Source organism: Phaenicophaeus curvirostris, chromosome 14 (genome assembly GCF_032191515.1).
Source record: "Phaenicophaeus curvirostris isolate KB17595 chromosome 14, BPBGC_Pcur_1.0, whole genome shotgun sequence".
In the NCBI taxonomy this organism is placed as follows: Eukaryota; Metazoa; Chordata; class Aves; order Cuculiformes; family Cuculidae; genus Phaenicophaeus; species Phaenicophaeus curvirostris.
Genome location: NC_091405.1, coordinates 13,594,738 through 13,619,352, shown reverse-complemented (window position 1 = coordinate 13,619,352; position 24,615 = coordinate 13,594,738). Strand labels below are relative to the sequence as shown.

At 42.7% G+C, this 24,615-nt stretch overlaps 1 protein-coding gene across 3 annotated transcripts in view; it reads left to right on the top strand.

The window, feature by feature from the left end:
- The window catches only part of ZNF423 (zinc finger protein 423), a 225,529-nt gene that overhangs the window by 17,101 nt on the left and 183,813 nt on the right, over window positions 1–24,615 (top strand). For all 3 annotated transcript variants that reach the window (XR_011338470.1, XM_069868639.1, XM_069868640.1), the window contains exon 2: window positions 21,532–21,591. Coding sequence is in view for 2 of the 3 variants with exons in the window: in XM_069868639.1 (XP_069724740.1) it covers window positions 21,532–21,591 (60 nt within the window). In the remaining variant the exon portion in view is untranslated. The remainder of the gene's footprint in view (window positions 1–21,531; window positions 21,592–24,615) is intronic.

Sequence of the window (24,615 nt, the reverse complement as noted above, 5' to 3'; positions counted from 1 at the left end):
CCAGGATAATTGCATCAGCTGGTTACTTCTGCAGCCAGCGGAGCCTCCTATTTGTACTGCTCTGAAATGATCTTGATTTTTTTTTTTCTTCCTTTTTTTTTTTTTTTTTCTCTCCTTCCCTGCCTTGCTTAAATTTATGTATTTTTTTTCTGAGGGCTGGGGTGAGGCTGGGGGGCAGCCGTCTGCCAGAAGGGGTTGATGGTGGGATTGGAGGAGCCTCCAGCAGCTGGGAGCAGATGCCAGGATAGGTGAGGGGACTGCAGCAGCCTCCTCCTCCTGCATCGTGTGCCTCTTGGAGCTCAAATGATGTTGCAAAGAGAAGAGCAGGAGGAGTACTACTCTTTCCATTCTCGGTGGCGCACAGCAGTCTCGGTCCATGAACAATATCTGCCAGCCTCCACCTAAATTGCTCCATGTACCCGAGCCACCGCTCCCATGAGCGTGCCAGCCCAAGGTCTGAATAATGCAGCAAACCCCCTCGGGTCCCATCTGTCTGCCTCCCCCTCTCTGGGTCTGCACCTCAGCACTGCGGCTGCAGGAGGGCTGCTGAGAGGTCCGCTGGCGGCTGGGGCTGCCGTGCAGCCCTGGCTCCCCCACCACCCTGCCCGTGTCCTCCTTTTGGGCTCTTCTTACACAGACAAAAGATCTGCCTGTTCCTGTTGGGGTCTCTTCTGTTTATGGGGATTGCTGACAAGTGTGTGCTCTGCTGACTTTTAAGCTGTAAAATGTTTGTGGAGGATAGGCAAAGGTCCCCTGGAGACGGCCAATGTCCCCTCAGTCGGTTCCTAAGTGCTTTGGTGCTTCCATGCATCTTGCTCTGGGCTCAGTGGGGAAGGGGCCGGCAGAGATGAAGTGGCGCCTGCTGTTTGCGTTGGTTTATTCTCTCTGCTTTTAGCTCTCAGGACGATACAGGTAGTTCCAGTAGAGCTGATCCCAACTTATTGCTGACCTAGAGGTCCTGTAATCCTTAATAGTAGTAGGATTAGATTTTGTTCAGCCAAGTCCTACTTTCCTTTCCATTTTTATTTTTTCCCCCCCTTGCAATACTTTATGCCTTAGCTCGCATACAGGCTGCCTCCTGCCTTGACCCTTGCCTGGTTGTCTAGCTCCCAAAAAAGCCTTGCTCATCTTTTGGGAGAAGCTTGTCAGCCTGGCCCACCCCTCGGTGCCTTCCTTCATGTCCCTTTGCACCTTTCTATACACAAGATCGATTTTTACGGCTGTGAGCCTGGTTTTTTTTCGTGTCCCCCCATGTCTCATTAGGCAGACAAAGTCTCTCACCTCGCTGTCTAGGTGCACAACCTATTTCTGTGACGGTAATTTCAGGACTTTGGTTTGTACCCATCTATCAGAGTTTTCCACTGGCGTGTATTCTAAAAAACTTCCTGAGTTCGACTGGCTGTGATGTGACACCGCTAGTCCCGAGCTTCCTGTTACAGTTTCCAAGAGGGATGGGAAATACGGATGCATTACGGGTTCTTAAAGCACCGTATAAAATCCACCTTTGGAACCAGGGAGGGGTTGCTCAAAGTCTGCACCGTTTCAGTCTCTACAGTGGATTCGGTCGGCAGCGCAGTGATACCAGTCTGAGAACGTTGCGGTGCCCAGTTCTGTGAATGTCTCCTCATCTGTAAGCTCCAAATAGGCAGCTGCTGGTGTTTAACTGAAACTTTGCAAATCTCCTGCCGGGCCCTTTAGGATCAGTTCTTGTGTAGCCTTATTTTTTCTTTAGAAATTGTAGGTTTGGGTAATTATATGTGGTTTTGAAAGCTCTAACTATGCCTCATTTAAACTTCTGCAAACATCTTTGTGAGGCCAATTAGATGCCTGCAGAAGAAAGTGATCAAAAAATGAAATGGGGAAATGTACATTTACCCAGATGGAGCTTGTAAGCCAAGCAAAATGTTATGTTAGCCCAACAAATGGGTTATTCAAGCAAAGTTCTACCAAGACAAACACAGGAGAGTCAAGACTAAGTGAGTTTTGAAGCAATATGGGATGTGACCCTCTCAAGTTCATTTATCAGTATTACACAGGTTAAGGAGGTTTGTCTCATTTAAGGTCCACTTGAAAATGGCATTGGAACGGACTCTGAAAAATACCATCTAAGCAGAAGTTTTCAAGTACTGTCCCCAAAATTCAGTTCGGGGTCAGAACCGCTGCACCCCTGGATTCTTTCATTTTCATGCGTTTAGTTGAGTATTATAAAAGAAACCAGTAACAGTGAAGTCAACGTAATTCACTGAGAAGGAGGGATGTGTCTTTGTGCTCATGTTGAAGAAAATATAACCTCTGGAAGACACTGGGCAAGGTATTTCTGGGAAGAAACCTGCCCAGCAGGTGTGAGCGCCTCCTGCCCATCCCCACTCTTGCTGTGCTCGGTGTCCCAGGGCCCTTGGGCTGGTGGGGGCAGAGCTTGGTGCCAGGTGGGACATGCAAGCAGGTGCCAGGGGGTTGTGGCAGCACAGAGGGGTGCGGAGAAGAACAGCAGAAATGCTGAACACCTTGACTGTGTTTCAGGGAACCGCTTCTGCTGCACCGATTTAACTCTCATTTAATTCCCATCAAAGTTAAAAGCAAAACTCTTAAGTAACTGGATTGGGTACAGTGCGCTCAGTCTCTGCTGCTGTTATCAGAAGCAATACTGTGTTTCTAAGTTGAGAAGGATTTTTTTTAAAAGGAATTTAAAACAAGAGGAAACTGTCATATCCTGAGTGACATCCTGTGTGCTACGGCAGCGTTCTTGCTGCTCAGTGATCAAAATTGTGACAAAATTCCAGCCCAGGGAATAAAATCTGATCCATCTAAAAATGTATTTGCCTTGTGAAAATCTTGTAGTATTGCACAAGCTGTTTTCTGATGGTAAAATGCAAATCTTAAATCTATACCCAAGCAAACAAAATGATTAATTAAATTAGTTGTCTGGAGGAAATGCAGAGGGCACAGTTATTGATTTGATTTTAGTAAATTCATTTTAATATGCAATATTACACTTTTAATACTTAAAATTATCAGTGTTTTACAGCACAGTTAATTATTTCTCAAATCGTTTTTTGTTCAAGACTCTCGGTATCCAACACTGCCTGACACCTGACGTGCTGTCTGCTTTTCAAAGTGCCCCTGACTCGCAGGGAGCTTGCGACTGCCTGAGCTTCTCAGCCCCACCAAACACCTTTGGGTGCTGTTAACTTTGATTTGCATTCTTTTGGCTTTGTGTTGTTGAGGATGCACTCACTCCACAGCAGTCCCTGCTATTCCTGGGGCCTCAGCTGTCCACAGCATGCTGTGCAGGGAAGGACTTATTTCCCTAACACAAGCGAGCACGTGAAACCAAAGGTGTTGATTTAAATAACGCTGACCTAAGAAGAGCAAGTTTTAATAAAAGCAGTGTGTTTTACCAACTCCTTAGCTGTGCTTGGTGCTCTTGGAGCTTGGACTGGGACACTTGGTATGCACTATGGGCATACGAGTGGCCTTCAGCATCTATAAGTGAACCTTGCCTGAGGAAGGAGGGGCAGCATCTAAAATTAATTCAGCTCTGCCACAGCATCAGGGAGTGATTTACTCCCATCTTTAGTATTTGGAAGTCAAACTTAATGAGGGTGGATAAGATAGGCTGACTTGTCTCCTTAGCTAATTTATCAGCTTTTAAATCTGAATGTATACATGTGTATTGCTGCTGGGAAGTTGGCAGTATATTTAATTTTTCTGTTTTATATTCTACGTTAAACTCCTGTACGCCTTGAAGCACCTGGAGAACACAAAACAGTCTTTTACAAATACGCTTAATAACACTGTTTAAGATAAAAAAAAGCCGTAAAGAGGGAGGAAGACACTGCCTTTTTGGGTGATAATACCCGTGTTAAAATGGATGTGGATGAGTGCGTTAGCCCGCAATAAATGGTGCTCTATATTAGCTGGGGTAGTGGCATGGCTAGATTTGTTACATATTCACTATGAGTGTGAATATGCAGGTGAGAAAATAATGAGAAGGTCCTTTGGCCCACCCTGCTTGGGGACTGCAGAGCCGGGCTCCTTTTCCCAGCTGACTACTTGCTGGGGAGCAATGAAAGGCGATTTGCTTAAGGTTGCAAACATGGCTGCTTGTAGTTTCTGGGTGGTTTTGGTAATTATTTATTATTTACTCCTTGTCTGTTAAACTGAATGTGTAAATATTTAGCAAGGACAGGGTGGAGAATCACTTGAAACAATGTTGCAGATCTTGATGGATGATGTTTTAGTTTTTGAAGCCTTCAGTTGTCAAAACAGGGCAGTATTTCCTTGTGCCAGACACATGGAGGAATGCAATGAGCAGTGCAGTAATGTCCTGTAGGAACTGGTAGATGAAGGGATGCTACAGTAGGTGTGACTGTCTCCTTGGGTTGTGTGTTTAAACCAATATCACCAAGACATCTCTCCAAAAGTTGACTTCTTCTTACTTGTGGTTCTCTCTGCCATGGATAAGCGTGGCTGGGTGGTCAGAGAGTGTATTTGGCAGCCAGCGTTCCCTGTTCTTGTCAAATAGATGTTGGATTTAACTAAACTGTATTAGAATTAGCCAGGCCTCCAGAAACGGGGCAGGATTGAGTTCATGATGGAGTTTGAACAACGGAGAGATTATCGTATTTGGGCTCATTTTCTGCTTTAGAAATGAATCTCTTGTTAGATTGAGTTTCTCTCTCGGTATTGCATTTTTCTGGTGTCCCCTGCCCACTGGGATCCTCCAGGCAGGACTTGTTAGTGCGAAGGAGCTGAGCATCCCCAGCTGGCAGCAGTCGCCAACGTGTCCTGTGGGGCAGCGGCACTTGGGGTGTCTCACCCATGGTCTGGAGACCCTCTGCTCCAGAAACCACCACATGCAGGAGGTCGTCAGCGCTCGTCACCTGGGGAACAGGTGAAGGTCCGTAATGGTTACGTGCTTATTCCTCCTCAGCGGGCTGTTAGGAAAAGCTGAAATCAGCCTAGTGAGGGTGGGCAACCAGGAGCTGCTTCTGGGAGGCAGTGGGAGGATCCAGGCTGCTGAAAGAGTTCAACAGAATAAACACATCACTTTCTATCAGCCTCCTCTCATTTGGGAGCAGGCCTGTCTTTTCATCCCTCAGTTAAGTATAGGGAGACAAAAACTGTATTTTTCCCTCTTAAGAGTTACATAATAAAAATTAGGTGAATAGGTGAACTTTTACTTTTTCTGTCTGCCCTGAAGGACATTTTCAGAAAAGTTTCATGATGTATGTGTATGCTGGCAAATTATTTCATTTTTCTAGTTCTGAAATTTCATGAAATTTGAATTTTTGTTGTCATTTCAGTCCATAAAAGTGCAAAAGACTGCTTTGAAACTATACCCTTTTTGGCATATTTGAAATAAGTGATGTCTAATCTCCTACTATGTTAAAAATAGGATAATCTGACTTATGTATGTGAATTGGACTCCTAGGTTCAGGACAATATAGTAGTATTTAAAGTTAAATATTTTGTGAGTATATGGATCCTACAGCTTGATCAAAGCTGTAAGTTATACCCTGTGAATGCAGAGTTAGTGTTAATAGCTGGGGTAGAACAAGATGTTTCTAGCTCCACTTTTTTCAACAATCAAGTGAAAATTCTCCTAATGTTTTATTACTGCAAGAGTTGTACAATATTTTTTCTTCTCGTTAAATTTCTGTGCCGTTTCCACCCAGTGGCAATGTTGAATCTTGTTTTATAAGAGAAGGATCATTATGTATAATCAAGCAATTTAAACAAATGATCTCGTAGTTCAAAGAAACATACAGTGTAATATAAACTTGCTGAAATGAAAAGCTGTTGTTTGCAACACGTTACACTGTATTTTTGAGTTATTAAAAGTTCTCTTATTTTGGTTTTGATACGGCCCTGGCTGCCAGAAGTTTGGGGTTTTTCGCTAATTACTAAACTGTCAGCTGGTGCTTTGATGACAGTGTGACAGTGATGGAGATCAAGGAGTCTTGTTTCCAGTTAAAGTTTAAATGATTTTAACTACCTCTCTGAATAATGAGACACCACAACCACAAACACAGCCATTTCAGCACGCTTGGGGGAAAAAATCTGCAGCTAATGACACTTCAGAAGGTGATATTGCCCACAAAGCCTACACAGCAGTGTATGGTTATTTTCAAATGGTGCAGATACACAAGGCAAGTGGAAGATGATCCTTTACTACTGTTGGACACGAGGTGTTTGGCATGTGTTTTCCATGGATATTCTGTAGCCAACTTCAGCCATTCGTTCCCACACTGATCTGCCAGGCTGACTGTGGTGGGATATCCAAGATGTGAGGAAGAAAAGGGTGAAGCTGGAAAGGAGGAGCAGAGAGCAAGCTGATATACCTCCTGCCAGCCCTGGAGTTGCTTTTCAAATTTTCCTCTCCCTTCTTGGTCCTTTCAGAATGTAAGTTACGTTTCTGTGGGTACCCTGTAAGCATTTGGGCTGTAAATCATTAACCTAGTGCCTCTTATGATCTTGTTCCTTCCACATAAATTAGTGATGAGTCTGGTTAGAAAAGAAGGCTTCTCTCCAAATTCTACCAACTCAAATAGCCCAGAAACAGACTTCTAAATGTAATTTCTGTGTTCATCTGAGTGAGTGGGAGTGTGGTAATTTAGGAAACTGATTTGTGGTTTTCAACAGCATCTATCGTATGAGCACAGATGTGGAAAAGAAAAAGTTGTAGGTTTTTTATTTAATTCAACAGTGACTTAACTTATTTAAGATGCAAGTGATTTGGTGTTTTTTTTTGTATGAATATCTTTAGAAATATGTTTAGATCATTATTTTAACAGAGCAGGAGATATTTTTATTTCCTCAAGGCTTAAGGAATAAGAGCAAGCATCAAGTCTTTCAGGTGTTCTGTGCTCTGGAAAGATGAACAAAAATGTCCAGGCTTGAGCACAATATCTGCGGTGGTTCCTGCTTCAGCCACTTAAATGCCTTGGTTTTGAAAGCTGGTGGGTAATGCTTTTTGCCAAAACAGTAAAACCTGGCTTTTAAGTAGGACTTAAGATCCTTAAATACCTCAGGGTCTCAGACTTTCTAGTCTTTTATATGTTGGAGCTGTTGGTGAGGGGATGTAGAGGCTGTGTTATCGATGTGAGCAATCAGAAATAACCACACATCCCACCTTGGTGTCAGGCATTGTTGGTCTTTATGAGAAGTGGATGAGTGCAATATTGTCCATGTTGGAAGTAAAATATTCCCAGTTTATTGGAAAAGATGTGGAAGAACTTGTCCCATTTCCCTGAATTGGAATCAGAGAGATGATTTTGGTAGTCTGCAAGGTGGTGAGCTTCAGACTGTGAGGGATGCCCAGAGTTGCTTTTCCGGAGCCGGTGCAGTGAGTAAAACTGTGGCAAAGAGCTCACCCCATGGCGCACCAACCCTAACCGATGCATAAGGAACCGTCTGGCATGGCCAGTGCTAAAGGGCTGACACGAGAGGGGCCAGGAGGTCAGTGGCAAGTTCGGGTCTCTGAGGTGTAGTAGAATCACAATGATTATTTCGTGTATTTAGAAGAAACATTTGTCTGCCATTTCACAGACAGAGATTATCACAAAACCTTGCCCTAACAAAAAAATATGATTTCACATTTTTAGACAAACCACTTGTATGATGGAGGAGAAAGGATGTTTGCATCTTGATCGATTACAGTTCTGGTTTTCTGATCAATAGAAAGTTTTATGTACGCTTGAGTGATGTTCGTCTTAACAGCCTGTCCTTGAAACCAGTCAGCACTAATACAAACCGATGGTTTCCCAGAACACTGTAGTGTCCCAAACTCCTACAGAAGGGATGTCAGCAATCAGTCCCCTCTACCGTATTGCTATTTAGACAGTTCATTTGTTAGAGTGTCTTGGACTCATTTCTCTATGGATGTGTGCATGGCCAAAGCTTGCCTACATCATGAAGCATGACTACGCTGGGGCCAAGAACAAACACAGCTTTTATTTACTGCAGAATTTCCATAAGATTATATAACTCTATCAGGGCATCGAGAAAACAACAGAGAAATCTCATTAACATGGAAAAATACAAGTGTGGATAGGAAATATATTCATATGTCATAAAAATTCGTAGAGGAACTCTGTTTTGCTGACCTATTGGCTATGGGTGAAATTTGCTTGGGAAAAAACATTAGTTCAGCTAAGTAACCCTGGTTGCCTCAAGTGTGAACTAATTATCTTTTTATGCTAATTAGTTTTTTATGGTGGTTACATTGGAAAAAGTTCTTGGTATTTTTTTTTTTTGGGAGGTAGGTGCTTTCATACGTTTCTTCTGTCTCCGTTTGGGTTTGAGGAAGAGATTTGTGGATTATAAGAAGTAGTGACAGAAACCATTCAAACCTGGGGGACTTGTTTTACAGCAAAAGCACCAGCGGAATTATGGCTTGTTTGTGTATGAATAACCTTGCATCTGCGTGTGGTTCTAGTGTGGGAAGTTTATTCTGAGGGTTATTTCATAATACCTGTAATGGTACCTTTTATGTAGGGAAGTGGGGCTATTTTCATTCTTATTTGAAGTCCTGTTCATTTTGTCCACCGAACGTTAAATACAAAACTTTATGTATTTCTTTAAGGAAACTTCTGTCAACGTATTGGCCCCACGCCCCATTTCCCAGGCTTAGCAGCACTTACAGGAGGCAGGACTAAACAGTTTTGGCAGAGACCAGAAATCAAAACAAGCAAATAAATAAAACAAGGAAACATTGCAGAACGCAAAGCTCTGACAGGAGCACTTGTCAGAGAGGAGCAGACACAATATAATTTGCCTCGGAGTAAAGATAGTTTGAGCTAATGTTATTCCCCGTGGTCTCTGCCCATAGAATAGGGATTTGAACAACTGTGGAGGCAGAGGCAGAAAGGGCTGGTGGCCGTATGAGAGGGGGGATAAAGGTGTTTGCTTGTGCATTCTTTGTTTCTACGGATACTTTTGGAGTTGCTGTCCCAAGCATTGCATTTAGTCTTAAATTGGACCTTTTCTTTCCATATCACAGCTGCACGTTTGGTTGGTTCGTTCCCTTCTGCTTCCCAAATACTTGTAAAATTTAGCACTAACAAGGCTATCCTTATGTACTTGCCTGTCACCACAGTTATATTTTTGCACACCAGCTGAAGCAAGACGTGTCCCCTAACTACCACAGATCTGTGCATTTACACCAGCATGTGTGTGCAAGCCTGTGTGCATTTAAAGAAGCGAGCAGGCACCAGGCATTTGCAGAAGGTATGAAACTGGGCAGTAAAACCAGCTAAAAGCCTCAGTGGTTGCCTGGAAAGCTCTGCAGCTCCTAGAGAGGTTTGCTCAGGCTTTGGTTGAGATTTGCTTTGGTTGCAGCATGCCTGAATATTCACTTGTGGTGGAGAGCAAGATAAGTACGTGTCCCTTCAGCATTTTATGAAACAAAGTAATGCAGATATCTATAAGTGAGACATGACATGAAGCGTACAGATAGTAAGTTTGGAATAGTTCTGGGAGTTAAGAATTTACATGTCTTTATTAATTATTAGATGTTATTAGTGAGTGACTAAGGAACTGGGAAGCTCTAAGCGTTCTTTTGAAGTAGTGTACCCAAATTAGGCTAAATAAATAAATAAATAAATCTAAAAATGTCAGGGAATGTCTGCTCTAATGAATTTTCTAAATACACAAATCACACTTATTAAATCAGTAGATCTTTTAACTGTAAAAATATTATTACTGTTACACTGGGGAAATCCATTCAGAATTATAGAATATTTGGAAACTCTTTCTGTGTTTCATTTCACTGCAAAGGTTGTAAGTTTAATAGGAATACAAAAAAAAGTAGGCTCTGGGATGAAAGTATTAAAAGCCTTTCCCCCTTTCTTTGTGTGCCAATTTTCAATAAGAAGTGTGTTCCCCTTTTGGTCTTGTTTAAAATAAACTACATGTATAACAAGATGTTGAAATTTATGATATGTTAGCACTAAGGACATGTTGTTAAGGGGTTATAAAAAATGCTAGTTTCCATTTTATGGTGGCCAGGTTGGTTTTTCTGTGAATTAAATTTGACACTAAGAAGGGATATGTGTGATATATACAACTTTCTCTTCCTCATTGTAATTTCTTCCACCTTAATGCAGCCAACAAAGCCTGTCGTTCTAGTAGGAAGAATCTCAGCTGGAGAATTTCCCTTGACACATGGAATAAAATTCATCAGTAGGAAACCGAGGGACATCTATGCCTGGGGGGTGTGGAGCACCCGCTCATGTGGGTCATTCTGTGTGGCCAAAGAACCTCTGCTCGTGGCAGAGGAGGCAGGCTGAGATGCTGGTTTCTTCATGCTTTATAGCTGCTTTTATTTACTCCTTTTTATCTATAATTCACTTTATGGTGTTTTATACCTTTTGTATGTTCATCAAAATATTTAGGCTTCTGTATAAATAAGACGGACTTTCCTGTTAGTATTTAAGAGGCAGTACAGAAGAGTATATTGTTTTATTATTAAAATACAATTTATGAACCAGAAATTATCAGAGATGCAAATTTATACTTTGTACATATTTTTTTCTTAATAAGAATATGTATATTTTCATCTGGGGAGAAAGCAGCATTAAAATGAGCGAGCCTGGGGAGTATTGCCACACACACAGACACACACACACATACGCTTGCGTGCACAAAGGAGCCACAGTGAGCTATTCGCTTGAGAAACAAACTCCTATGAATGGTCCTCAAAACCCCATGCTTACTCAGGAAAGCTGAAGCCTTCCTTGTTCAGCTGTCACGGGCCTAATCCCTTGCGACAGCCCCGCAACGGCAGCAAATTAGGTGCGTTAACGTCCCGGCGCACTTATGCTTTTGGAAATTTGTGTCTTTCTGGTTGGGACCAGCATCAAAGAGGAGGGGAAAAATAACTCCACTCACCAGATGGGTTTTTCCAAGCCCTCATGGCTCTCATTAAAATGGCTGGTCAGGAAAAGCCTCCTCTTTTCCTTTTCCTGTGCTATCTGTGCTGCAAGCATAGCTCACCCATGAAAAATTTCGAAGTTTAAAGGATTAGCAATAAAAATCAGTGTATTATTTTAGGCTGAGGTGTAGAAATTTGATCAAAGTTTTGTTTGATTTTTTTTTTCTTTCTCTTTTTTTTTTTTTTTTAGCTGTGGTTAATAGCCCTTGGTGCTGAATGGGGAGTTTGTGGATGGGAGCCGAGATGCTCAACAAAGTGGTACAGCAGCTCTGCTCCGGCTGGAGCTCACTGCAGCAGGAACTAGGGCTTTAGGCATAACATTGTAAAACCTGCTTTGAAGCGTCATGAAGTAAGAGACTTAAAAGTGTAAGAGTAGAGTAGTTGTGTTCTTTACCATTTAGTCAGTGACCCTCAAGGTAATTGCTCCTGTTTAAGTGGTTTTCTGTTCTTTTTATCACATTTTCAAGTGTGATTTTTTCATGGGCTTTAAACTCTACCTCAAACCGAAGTTTGGAAACTGGGGTCTCACTCAGGATGGAGGCTGACAGCATTATGTTGCCTGATCCACGTGAAACTGGAGATGTTGCATTTGTTTCTGTTGTCTCTGGATGAAATCCATAGTGGGAAAATTACTGTGAAGTGGGACTTGATTTACTGTGATGATGGGAAGAACTGGGGAGTATCGCATCCTGACAGCAGCTCCTTGCTGTCCATAGCAGGAAGGTGTGGAGGGATGCGACTATATTGGGATAGTGAGCAGGGGTCTTTTTTTGTGAGTATTTTATTACTGACCTGCACTTGGTCAGGTGGTTTTGACTAAGCAGAACACAGATGAGTGATGCCCACTAGTAGCAACTGGGAACAGACTGCAGTCCGAGGGAGGGTGTACTCGGTTTGCGGGTACATGTAAATATTTGTGCTTTACCAGAGCAAGAGGAAGTTATGGCCATTCCTGCTCATCTGCAGATCCTAGTTGTGTCCCTCTTCTTCCCTGGTTTGGTTCCTGTTTCCACATAAAAGTTGATGTAAATTAATTTTAGAACATTCCCCTTTCTTTGTGTTATTAATCCATACTAGATGTTAAAGTTTTAGCATCCTCATTAGCTGCCTCCAAGACAGAGCCAGCACGTGTAAATTATTTTATTAGGTGCCCTGCTTATAGAGCAACTTTATAGCTCTCATGTAAAAATAGTGCTTTTTCCTGCCTCTGTTTGATGGGTTGGTTGTTTTTTTTTTTCCCCTGCAAAAGCAAAGCATGCAATAAATCTTGCTTGTTGAGACCCTGCATCCTCTGTGCAAAGCCCAGTGTTTGAACTTCATGGTGCTTTGGCTTTGTTCTGAAACTTAGTTTCATTGCAGCCATTTCTTTACATTCAGGAAATAGTCAAGGACTTTCCTTTTTGCCTGTACCATCCCTCCAGATGAACTCGGCCACGTGCACCTTGTCTCTGGGAACTGCAGCTCTCAGGTTTGCTGTCTTCCAGTGCAGAGCCCTGTGTCCAGCCCTTTTGCAAATACTGTCTCAGGTGATAGGCGAGACTTGTGTGCCCACAGGTGTCTGTGCTCAAAAGTGCATAGCGTGGTAGCAGAGCCTTCACTACTACTAGTACACTACCACACCTAAAGTGTGGAGGAGGGCATAAGAAATTGCAAAATGCGAAATACGTGATTTTATAAGCAACATGGGGAACGACAGATTCACCTGTTTTGTTTCACTTGAGATTTAAAGTTCCTGTTCACATGTAGGGGATATATTTTTGAAAGAAGGTGCAGACACTGTGGTGACAGTGGCCTTAGAAATGCGTATAATAACGCAGGGAGGATTGCACCCACAGGCAGCTGGTGCTTGGAGTCCCCTGTTCCTGCCTACAGGAGGTGGCCACCATGCTCTCCATGTCCTCACACGTCTCCACTTCCCTCCCTGCCCCTCTTTGCTCCGTGCCTGCGCTCTCTCCCCACCAGAGTTAGGGTGGTGTGGGCTGGAGATCAACCTGCCCAGAGCAGATCCTGGGTGCTCCCATCCATTTCCAGTGGAGCTGATCGCAGATGATGGAACTAGGGGGAGCATGTCAGCAGGAGCTCTGGCCATGAATGAACTATTGGTGGGATGGATCCCTTAAGCTAAGTGCAATGTGCCCAACTGGGCTCGTAGCCATGCAAATTCCCTGCAGAAAAAGCAGAAGGATGCCCAAACTCTGGGAAAATGTGGTTCTTTTGTAGGGCTGGGGTGCTGCTGCTGTGAGTCTCGTACGTAGCACAGACAAGGGAACTTCTCAGCCAAATACCTCTTCCGAGGCAACCTCTAAATTCTGAACATTTCACAGATCAAATACTGTGTATTGCAATTAAAAGGAAAAAAAAAACCACCCTGCCCTCTGGAGATTAACCTTTAGTGACAGGCTGTAAGAACCGTCAGTGACAGTATCGATTCCCGGTCCATAATGTAAAGTATGGAAATAGGGTGTCTGCAGGCCCAGTTTTAAGAGCTATAAGCTTAATGTATTTCACGTCTAAGATGTTGATCTTGAGAGCAACATGAAACATTGGCTGCATTTGATTACGCTGTGCACTTGTATTTATTTACATAATAGATTTTGATGCGAAATATCTGTCTCCAGTGGAGTCTGTGAATTAGAAACACAAAAACTGAATATGAGCACTGGGAATAAATAATGCTCTGGCTTGTGAGTCAGGTGTGTGGTCCGTGGGAAGGGCTGTGATTAGCCATTATGTATGTCCTATGGTCTTTCTTGTTTCACAGAGATGAGGTTTTTTTATTTACAATGATCCCTTTCTCTGGTTGCTGTTTCATTTTTTGCCATAGTCTTTGAACAGGCAGGCCCGTTAGCTGCACACGGATTTACTGTGCAAGTTTAAGCTAATGGATACTTATCAGGCAGGCTGTATTTGGTGATCGTCCATCATTTGCTCATTAAACAGTGTATCTAAGTGATTCTCATTTCCTCCCTGCCATGTCTGGAAAGGAGGAAACTAGACACATTACGATGGAATATTAATGTCCTGGAGGATTTAGTCACCCATAATTAGATCTTCTTTGCATAAACCTGCTAGTGCTACCTTATTTTGTTGTTTGTCTTGTTCTCCTTAATTACCTTCACATCTTTTTCTGTTCCTAACTATCTTTTTTTTTCAGCTTTCCTTTGTAATTCTGTCCTATTTGTCTCACCCTTCTTCCTTTTTTCCTTTTTTTTTTTTCCCTGACCTAGAGAGCACAGCAGTCTGGGTTTTCCCACTCCTCCCTCCATCACACAAAAAGGCTGATTTTGCCAGCAAAACCCACAGTGTCTGCCAAGCCCTGTTAGTGACTTTGGAGAAAAGCAGCTAGAGAACTTTTGCAAATTTAGTCTCTAAACTAGCTAAATAAGCCATGTCAGTAAACCCTCTTTTCTTGTTCCCTGGCCTGCTGACCAGTGAAAGGAATAATATATAATGGTCCTGTTTAAGGTGGAAAAACCCCTCCTGGCTGAGGGCCACTGATGGCTGAAGCGGCCGTGCACCAGGGAGAGAAGAGGGAGGTGGCTCTGGAGCTGCAAGTGATTGTGTGTAGGACCACGCGTGGTTCCCACAGGGGAACCCAGGGACTGGGGCAGGGGTGAGGAATATGCCGTCACCTCTCTGGGGATGCCCTGGTGTCCCAGTGCTCCTATCCAGCAACCACCAAGGGGAAAGGTGATAAAGTGTTGCTAAAGCTAAATGGAAGGGATCACACAAACAAGCAAAAAATGTCTAGTAAACACTGGGAGATGTGGCAGCAATCCTGTTGCAAAGTAGATTTTTTCAGAGGGAGTGAGTCAGCTCAAATGGCTGATATAAATCACACCTGGCTGCTTCTGCCAGCTATATTTTCGTTCCCTTGAATGCTGGTATGGAGGCACCAGGGGGATTTCCCTTTCCTTTTCACTGCAAGGTGCAGTAAATGCGTCAGGGAGCATTCACAGGCACCTATTCTTGGTACACTGTCAAAGCCCCACAAGACCGCTTGTTTTCCTGATGAACCTGAAGGTTTCCCTCTGCGTACCAGTGGGAGAAAGCCCCAGCCTGCTGACAGAGAAGGGCAGCCTGGTTCCTTGGGGGCAGTGTGCTCTGGTTTGGGGCTGGCTCTGCACCCCGCTGCACTCCCGGGCAATGGATCACGGCTTTGCCGTGGCGGCACTTTGTTTAAAAAGCAGATATGACCATTTTTCATGCTGCTGTTTTCCTCACAGCTCTTCTGCAGGTTTTTGTGCGTTGCAGACTTTGTCTCGCCAACATTAGGAGGTGGAGAATCTTAACAGGGAACATCTGAATAGGTGAGAGGGAAAACTTTGCACCCAGCCAATAGGGAGAGTGAGAGCAGAGGTGGTATCCTCTTCCCATTTGAGGAGGAAGCCTATCTGCACCTCTTCAAAAGACAAACTCTAGATGTACGTGGAAAAAACCAGGCTATTTAAAGTGTGAAGATTATTAACATCTTTTGTGCTCCCGCCATGCCAAGCAGCTGGAAACTGGCTAATTTACAACCTTTGCTCCGCAAAGTTTTGAGCATCCTCAGCTCCTTTTGACTTCATGGAAATGGAAGCTGCTCTGCATTTTGCAGGATTAAGAGTGCTGTATCAAATCCCAGGCTGCGAGTGCTCTGGGATGAGCTCTGGTGGATGAATAGCAGTCAGATGGGGCTATTCTGTGCCCTATGCTGATTAGGGAGCATGTAATTTCATGTGATGGCTGGGGTAGAGCAAAGGCTGGGTAGGATAGCACAGAGATGTGCATCTGAAAGGCAGCAAAGAAACCTAAAGATTACAGAAGATCACAGAACTTGTGCTTGTGAGTACCTACAGCTAGGTCAGGGAAAACAGGTGATTATTGTGCAACTGGCTTACAATGTGGATTGGTGCTGCATTGTTTCTCTAGAGGAAAAGCTGTGAATCTTGACCTGTACATCACAGCTAATACCCAGACATCAGTGAGGTTTCCCCAGGTTTATCTAATAGCATTCTGTCGAGAACAAAATCTGACAAAATCCTCCATACTAAAACATGGCACCAGCATTTTCTGCACTTTAGTTTTTCTGTACATGATGCTTTCAAAAGTTGCTTGCAGGTGAGGGAGTGGCCTTGGTCCCAAATGATGCTCTTGGTAGCAGTCCTGATTCAGGAAAGCTCCCCCATCAGCTGAGGGACTTGCTCGTAACCCAACATATTTCTCAGCAGTTTCTCAAACTGTCACAGTTCCTGACATTTTAGTTAGCATACTATGGAGTTTTTATATCATGGGAAGTGTTAAACTGGTCCTTGTGGTCCTTGAAGGCTGTGTAATAGGATAAGGAAGCATACACATGCCATCTGAATTACTGAGGGGCTGTTGCTCACTTGTAAAGCTTGATTGCATCTAGAAATCAACATTTGGTTCAGAAGCGTCTTACTTTGATAAGGTTAACTTCTTTCCTGGGAGTGATAAAGTGTTAAATAAGCACTGTGACTGTGAATGGAGTTCAGGTAGTGGTAGCCCCATAAATAGATGTTCTCACTCTTAGGGGAATGGATGCTGAATCTTTTCAGAAGTTTTTCTGAGCACAAAGAACTGAAATCTTTGAGCCTGCAGCACTCGTGACCTAGCAATTAAATAACCATCCTTGGAGAACATCTGAGACGAGCAGGCAAAATGCAAATATTTGGTATGTGTGGGAGTGCTGTATTGTGGTGTTGCCATTGCCCACAGTTCCACTCCTTGTCAGCCTTGTCCTTGTTCTGGCTGTATCATTTGGTTCTTACAGTCAGCTGGAGCAGAGCAGAAGTCTTCTCTAGGCATGACAGCAGTGAGTCCTCCTGTGCTGGGGCACAATGGGGAGTGGAAGCAGATATGTGTTCTCTTGCTGCCTGCAATGTCATCCCTGCACAAGGCCAGGAGTAAACGATGCACGAAGTTATCAGTCCTTTGAGTTGACTGACAATGAGATTTTCTACACTGCCAAGGCTGTTTTCAAGTCAAACCCAGCTTTCCTGAAAGGTTTCAGACTCATAGGTGCCCCCAGATTTCACCAAAGGGTGTGGATGTTACAGCAGGCATGGTCTTGGGTGAGTTTCCTGCAACTATGGCATAATCATCACCCTGAAGGGTGCAGCTAAAACAATGTCTCTGGGTTTTATTTCCACTATTTTATCTTTGTGTGCTGACAAATACTATGGACCATTTACCAAAGAGAAGAAAAAAAAAATGTTAGTGTTTTAAAAATAGAAACATAGTGCTATGAGCATTGATATCAAGGTTTAGTACTTTATTTGGAAACTGTTTCTTGCCCACCTTTATTTCAAATCAACTGCTTAGTAGATTTGGCACTGGGAGACGTGTACCCTCTCTGTTGATGTGATGTGTTGTGTTGTGGGTGCTGTTCTGTTGATGACAAACAGAGCAGAGAGGGACCAAAACGCTGTCCTCTTGCTGTACTCTCTCTCTTACTGAAAAAATAAACGTGCTTTTCTGAAGTATTTAAAAGTGTTCATTCAGATGGAGAGAGCAGATATAGACGAGGGTAAGAGTATAATTACATAGCAACTTCTGTGTTTGCAACCACAGCTTAATGTGCAGGCACACAATGTAATTTGGGGAGAAAATGAGGTGAGTTTGTGAAGGAGAATGGGAAGTGTCCAACAAAAACATGTAAAGTGCACTTGTGAACCTTCTGCCCAAAGAGGTGATTTTAGGTGTCTTCATTTTTGATACCCAGTATGAAATGCCTTCAAAATTTCATGAAATACTGAGTGTTCACCATTATGTCATCAGGACTTTCCATAAATTATTTAGAGCTGATACAAGATCTCTAGTTGCTTTATAAAATCTCAGCTCTCCGTCTTAAAACGCTGCTATTTCCTGTACTATTCCCAGGCTGCAGAGCATTTCAGGTGCGTGGGTGGCTCCTCCCCAAGCTGAGCATCAGTGATGTGGACTTGTGTGTCCGTGCATTCAGAGTCATTAACTAGCACAGATGGAAGTGTCTAGTCCTTGACTTCTGTAGTTATGGTTGTGGCTGGCGTGTCTCGGAAAATATATTTGCATGCTAATGAACAGAAATGATTTTACTGTGTGATGTATTTTGGAAGTGATTTTGTTGAATGCTTCATACCTCTTTACTGGCTCTTTTGCCCATTGCCACTACTTAAATGCTAGCGTCCACAAAGTGAATGTTAATTCATCCTGGTCACCTGTATCAACGTAGCCTTCAAGAAATGATGAGAAAAATGGTAAGAAAGTGGAAAATTGACTGAAAAATCAGCTTAAGTGAAATATTCTCTGGCTAGTATTTCAGACTAAGTTTTGACTCTGTTCTCAGCAGCAAGAGCTGGAAATCTCTTCGTAGCTGTAGTACCCAAATCGGATCCAGCCCCACTCTGCTCTCCAGGGAAGCACTGGCTGAGCCCAGAGGCAGTTCCCACGGGATCTGGCTCTAGGCAGTGGGCTGTGGGACACTTCTTCTCGGAGACCAACATGTAGACTCTGCCCAGCCTGGGAAAGCTCCTCCTGCCTCCTCACGTGTCCAGCAACAGCCGTGTGCAACTGAAGGCAAATTTTAGCTGCAGTTGCTTGGGTGTTGAAGTTTGGTTTTGGAGGAAGAAACAAATTACGTTTCCCCCTGACTTCTGTGGCTTCTACTTACTGCTGAGGGTGAGGTAAAGCCAGCAGTGACACCATTTCAAATGCTGGCTCCTTAAATAACAGTTTAGATCCAGAAGATTAAGGTGGCCACGGAGGAACCTTTCAGCTCTTGATTTTATGTGCATTATGGAAAGAGAGCAGAAGCACAATGGAGTTAATGTCTCCTTACATTCAGTGCCTGTGACAAAGCCCAATCACCTATTTTTTTGGCATCATCTTCACAGGCACCCTTCCTCTCCAGATCTCTGGGAATTCTCCATTACACTGATGTATATGCCTAATTTTTTGTTTTCTTGGACATGCTGTGCTTTTGCCCCTTGTTTCTCTATGCCCACTACCTAGTTTAATGGGTAAGATGGGTGAGGATCAAGTGCCTGGGTTTGGGCTTCCGCATGGCAGTCACTGCTGCCCAGGAGAGATGTCAGTCCAATACAGCAATAACTCTTGGAAGGAGCTCAGCTTTTACGTTTTTTTTTAATGGGTGATCCTATGAAAGATGATGTTTGCTTGCTTAGAAAATTATTAAAAAAACCAACAACACCTCCCCCCGAAAAAAATAAAAAAAAAAATGGGGGGGAATAGTGGTGTAAGCAGGAGCTGCAGGGAGATGTGTCTGTGTCTAAGCTCAAGAGGCTCCATCCCACTGTCTGCCTCTCGGCGATGTGGTGGGTCTGTGCAAACAGAGGGGGAGAACCTGAAACCATGACTGCAATAATATAAAGTGAATTTAAGTGCTGTCATCTTCACGTATATGTTCCCTGTCCCCTTTTCAGTCATTAGGGAACAAAGCAAATTAATGCCAACAGAGGCTGACTCAAACCTTTGCCCTCATTTAAGGGATTCCAAAAGACGCAGTTTTGTTTCGTGCTGGATCCAGCTGCCCTACAACAGCTCAAGGACTGGAGCAGTCTCCAATGCTTAACCAACTTGAAAGGCAGTGTGTTGCTAAAATTATCGGTGACCAGTACTGATCTCATATAGTTCTACTTGACTAGGATGGAATTTATTGCCTTTATGTATTTTTAGCAGACTGACTTTTTGTCACCACTCTTTCTAAAATAAAATGTAAAGAAATAAAAAAAACCCTCAGCATAAAAGTAGTGATATAAAAAAATACCCAAGCAAGCCAACCAAAAAGCAGTCAAGGATAAAATTAAAACCTTCCAGTTGTCTGTTTTGAGTAAAGTACATGAATTAATTTAGCTTTATTTAGTTTTGGGGCCAAAACCTCCCAAATGTAGATCACAGTGTTAAAACAAGAGGTATATTTGTTTAAGTGTGAAATCATATTTAGCATAATTATGTCCAGAATTTTTTTATTAAGAGATGGGTCAAAACGGGAGCATGATGATGATGTTCAGATCACAAAATGGTAGTGAGCCTCTAAGAGAGAGCTTGAGCAAGCCATGCCTGCTCTCCCACTGTCAGGAAATGGTACCGATAACAGTTTCAGGAAGCTTGCAGCTTCGTGTCTTGCTTTTCTCTATAATTTTGGAATTTAATATTTTGTGATGTGGCCTTTATACTAACGTAGGCTCTTTGGAAAAAGTATACCAGTGTCTCAAGTATGATTTTTCAAAAGAAGTGGCCAAATTCTGTTCTTCTCTGTCAGTAAATTTGCAGATGAACAGGACTGGAGCTGTGCCTTTCTGTGGAGTACACCTTTGTTTATGATCTAAACACAAAACCAGAATTTGTCAAGGTACCGCCTATGTAAATTATCTTCTTTGTTCCTAATGCCATTTGATGTCACCATTGACATCAGCCTGGTAGATAAGCTTACAGAATGCCAGAATTCCTTACTGAATTGAAAGAAAAGGAGAGGAAAGCATAAAATGAAGAATTTTGTGATGAAAATGTAAATACTCAATGTAAGTAACCACTGGAGCAGGTCCCAGGGCCTGGGCACACAAGTCTCATCTGGTTGGTAGGGGCTGTGCTTATGGCTTGGCAATATGGTTTGGATTTCAGTTCCAGAATTATGTAGAATTTGTATTTGAATCCAACATAATTTAGATTAAAGGATTTGAGGTTGTGCAGTGCATGGCGTGAATGCTTTTCAGCGGGAAATAAAGACCCATGATTTAAATTTGTTTGGTGTCATGGTGACAGAGCAGGCAGGTGAAAATGATCAACTTTTGCAATTAAACAGAATTTTTGCTGTTACCACTTCCAGCTGCCCAATCTGACATTAGTAAAACTGGCACTAATATCAGTAACAGCAGGATCAGGCTCTGCTTGTTGTCAGTTGATCTCTTAGTTATTTTTAAGAATATAAGAATCAAATGATGTTCTGTAATTCTTAACAGGCAGAAGGTTGTAGGTATGTGGCTTGTAAGTGCTGAGCACCTGGCTCTGACAGCTTCCACATCAGCAAGCCTTAAATGCAGTTATTTATGACTACCATGTTACAGAACATGATGCACATTGTAAGGATGTCTTTTGAATTCTGGACTCTGGAAAAAACCCTAAGATATCGCTCGGTTCTGAATATGGCTAATGTATTAGTATGGTAAAGTGACAAAAGTAAGGCAATTCTCCCTTCATAGGTTCTTCTCTGTGACCTGTTATGGCACACCTATCAAAATCAACCTCTATTTTTACGATGGCAATTTTGCAGGTGCAAGTTGTTGCAAATGTAGAAAATTTCAAATATGAACACTTAGTAGGTAATGTTATTTAAACCTCTGTTAGGATTCCATATGAACTTGCTGTTCCTTCAGAAAGAAAACGCAAACAGATATCCCATATTTAGGTTAAAATAGGGGAAATCTCTTTGCTAGATTTCCACCTTATGAATTATTTTATAGAAAACAGTAATGTCTTTTTCACCAGAGCAGAAGTCTGTTTTAGTACTTAATGTCATAGCGGACCTAGTTTTCTGATGGCTTGGCTTTCCAGTTGGTTTGGTTTAGTAATCACAACTTATTTTTGTTCTTTTTCAGTTGAAGAGGGCGAATCTTCAGATTTTGCTCTGACCTGGGACTCATCAGTGACTCAATCAGGTAAATATTTTAGGTTCTTCTGATTGCAAAAGCTGCCAGAAAGCTGCCAGGCTTTTTACAGGAACTGTATTTTGTGTGTCACATTCCTGTCTCAAATCCAAGGCTACCCACTGCAACACAATTTTTATATCAGTTCCATATGGTCAATAAAATCTATTACATACAGAGACTAATATACTCTTATCCTCCAGAGAGCCATTCTTTCTTCTTGTGGGCACACTGAAATGGGTTGTGATTTCTCCAGTATAACTGCTTTGAAGTTTTCTGCAATGGGCACTCTTGCACATTCATTCCAATCTAATTACATAAAAGCTGCTTTAATAGGAATTTTAAACTTCGGTCTCAACTGGAATGTGTGTATTTTTCCTCTCAGAGGAAATCGGAAAGTACTGTCAGGGCTGGAGAATAAAAATGGTACATTACCATGGTAGAAAGATTTAACATTTGAACCTACTCATGGTCTGCTTGACAGTAATAACACTTAACTGTGTCTGAGACTTGTTCATCTGTGTTATACTGATAATTTGAATAAAAAGAGGCTCAAGAAACTGAAGAGGATAAAGCAAGTTTGTAGTTATGTAATATGTATCGATAATACAAATGTGAAGGTAAATGTCAGATTAATAACTAGCCACATCTCGGCCACTGTTTGTGACCCATGTGAAGGTATTTTAGTCTCTTATGTCTGTAAAATCTATGACATTCTCAGAATACTTTTGATTTTGAAACCAATAAGTCTATTTCTGTGCTCTCTTTGTGCTGGACTGCACGATGATATTCTCTAAGAAGCTCAGAAGCAATGTGACAACAGCTCAGAAACCAGGCAGTAACATGAAAATTAACTGTGGTGCTGCATTCCTGGTTAGCATGGTTTTATAAGAGTCGTGGGGAGACTGGCTTGCGGGATACTTTTTCTTACTGAAGTCAGCATCTAGCTGTTCTTGAAGGCGTAATCTGCCTTGGTGTGGCACTTGGTGGCATTTCACTTTGTACCAGCTGCGTTCTCAGTTGTACTGGGTGCATCTTCTCTGGGTGCTATGGCCGTTTTGAATGGTTTGTGTTTTCACTGGTCTTTGATAGCAAATATTGCTGCTGCTGCTGCTGCAAACCCCCAGCTGCGATGTCGAAGGCCCCTTTGTGCCTGGAGCTAACGGCGCATGAAAAGAGCACTTGCCGTCTCTCTTGCTTGACCTTCGTCTCAAATAGCGTTGGAGTGGAGTTACCGTTATTATCTATCACAAGTCTTGAACTGTATTAAATTTAACATAAGCTGGGCTTCAAAACAGCAGTGGCAACAACAAAAATAATTTCTATGCAGAGCAGGAGTTAATTAAGGATTTCTGGATGCTATTGATGACTCTGCTTTAAGTAGAAGCCCGTGAAAGGCTTTTCCAAAATTATTTGAGTCTCCTCCATTTTTGTTCATTTACTCTCATAATTACAGCTCCCACTTAAGACATCGGATGTGGGATAAAATACATTGTATGCGTAATTTATGGCAGCCTAAAGAAAATGTGTGCTAAATGGGGGATTCCCCTATCAATACGTTTAGCAGCTACAGGGGTCAATCTTGTGTGTGTATAAAGATGTGATACGATATCCTATCATGACAGGGCACAGTGCATGGGACAGAGGTTGCTGGCTGGAATGTGACTGTGGAACTACACAGAAGAAGCTTAAGAAGCCCCAGTACATGGTGGTGGGGTTGTGTGGAGTCACTGGCTCTTGTGTGGTGTGCCTCCAGAGCTATATTCAGTAACTGAAACCAGTCCCTCAGTCCCAGCGTGCGAGATTTTCATTATGTTCTTTTATGATCTTCCTGTTTGCATTAGCTCCAATAGTGTGATGTTGAACTTCAATAAAGGGTGAAAAAACATGCTTCAACATCTTGTTTCATGCCCCGTCCTTCCCTGGCCCAAAATGACAAAACTGCCTCCCCTTCCTTGACCCCCCAAGAGAAGAAAAACCCAAAGGCCAAACCCGGGACTTGTTAACTCTGAAACATTTGCCAGATGTTTCAAATTAACATATTTCTCTCCCTTCTCCTGTGTGTGTTTGTACATCTCTGTGTGTGTGCAAACACATACAAAGCGACTTCTGAAAAGTTCTGTTGGTGCTTTGCAGCTGCTGTGGGCCAGGGGTGCGGCAGCCCTGGGGTGGTGGGGTACGTAGGAACAGTGGCAGCAGGGAGAGGATCCTTTGGAAACTTTTTTTTAATGCTAGCGAAGTATTTATATAGGTGAAGTTGTGAGGAGAGAGGGTGCTTTTGCTGCTGTACCTTATTCTGTTCATCAGATTAGTAGAAGCTATACTGGAAGGTATTTTTGTGAGTACAGGGTTGAGTCTGCAGTCGTGGGGTTGTCCATGTAGCTGTAAGAGTTTTCTGTCCTAGGCCAGGCGTAAGTGTAGGTGCAGGGCAAGACATGTGGCCTCAAGTTGCCCCAGGAGAGGTTTAAATAGGATATTTGGAAAAATTTCTTTACTGAAAGAGTGATGAAGCACTGGAAAAGGCTGTCCAGGGAAGTGGTAGAGTCACCATCCCTGGAGGCATTCAAAAAACGTGTAGATGTGGTGCTTTGGGATGTGGTTTAGTAGGTATGTTGATGTTGTGTTGATGATTGGACTGGATGATCTTCGAGGTCTTTTCCAGCTTTAATGGTTCTATGCCCTTGGGTGAGGGGCGGCTCACGGGAGGTGCTCTGTGCAGCTCGTGGAGATCTGGCAGTGGACGTTCTAGCAACAGAAGTCCTGTGCATGGGTGTGTGTGTTTGGTGATGACTTAGCAGAGGGCACCATCTTTTTTCCTGTGGCAGGGTATGTGTGCAAGTTGCTGTCTGTTCTGGCTTAACTGCTCAATCCTAGTAAAATCTGTGAAGGTGAAGTGCTTTGCAGGAACCCGACCCTTGGCGTAGTTTCGCTGAGGAATTTATTCAAGTATTATAGATACAACTGAAAATAGTTATATGATTTTTTAAAAATTTTTAATTATTTTTTTTACCCCAACCTAAAGGCTGTATGTACTAA